This window comes from Eimeria tenella, genomic scaffold (assembly GCF_000499545.2).
Source record: "Eimeria tenella Houghton genomic scaffold, Eth_scaff1974, whole genome shotgun sequence".
Lineage (NCBI taxonomy): Eukaryota > Apicomplexa > Conoidasida > Eucoccidiorida > Eimeriidae > Eimeria > Eimeria tenella.
In genome coordinates, this window is record NW_013541815.1 from 1,165 (window position 1) to 1,896 (window position 732).

Below are 732 nucleotides of genomic sequence, written 5' to 3' on the forward strand. Positions count from 1 at the left end.
GCCCGCGCGCCCCGCCCAGCCCCGCCACCCCCAGCAGCAGCAGCAGCAGCAGCAGCAGCAGGTGGCGCATGTCTTGCTTGTCAATTCTGCAGCACTTGAAGTCCTTAAAAGCTGCGCAGTGGTTTTTAGGTCCAGTGGACCCTCTGGTGGACCAGGTGCCGGACTACTGGGAGGTCGTGGGGCGGCCAATGGTAGGGTTTAGGGTTTAGGGTTTAGGGTTTAGGGTTTAGGGTTTAGGGTTTAGGGTGGTCCGTCGGCAGGGCCTGCCGCCGAGCGGCGCCGGCGCAGCGCGCGAGCAGCTGCTGCCCGGGGCCCTGGGGTAGGCCAGGGCGGCCGGGGCTAGGGTTTAGGGTTTAGGGTTTAGGGTTTAGGGTTTAGGGTTTAGGGTTTAGGGTTTGCGCAGGACCTGGCTGCGGTGGAGCGGAAGCTGCAGCAGGGTTTGTACGCGCACCCCTTTTTGTGGCAGCAAGATGTTCGCCAGGTTTTCTTCAACGCCTTTTCCTACCATTTAGTGTCTTCGGAGGTTTGGAAAGATGCAACAACTCTGGCGCTGGAGTTCGAGAAGTGCTGCAAGCAGTGCAGCGAGGTCAACCCGCAGCAGCAGCAGCAGCAGCAGCAGCAGCAGCAGCGGCAGCGGGGGGGGTGCGGGGGCGCGCTGGAGCGGGGCGCGGGCGAGCCCGGGGGCGCGCAGCAGCAGCGCGCGCAGGCTGCTGCTGCTGCAGCGGCGGGGGA

The 732-nt window shown here is 64.6% G+C and overlaps 1 protein-coding gene across 1 annotated transcript in view; it reads left to right on the plus strand.

Moving 5' to 3' along the window:
• ETH_00035825 (bromodomain domain-containing protein, putative) overlaps positions 1–732 on the plus strand; it is a gene marked incomplete at both ends in the record, with an annotated part of 2,479 nt that overhangs the window by 1,152 nt on the left and 595 nt on the right. Inside the window, 2 exons of the mRNA XM_013374154.1 lie at positions 93–191; positions 404–730. Of these exons, the coding sequence (XP_013229608.1) occupies positions 93–191; positions 404–730 (426 nt within the window). The remainder of the gene's footprint in view (positions 1–92; positions 192–403; positions 731–732) is intronic.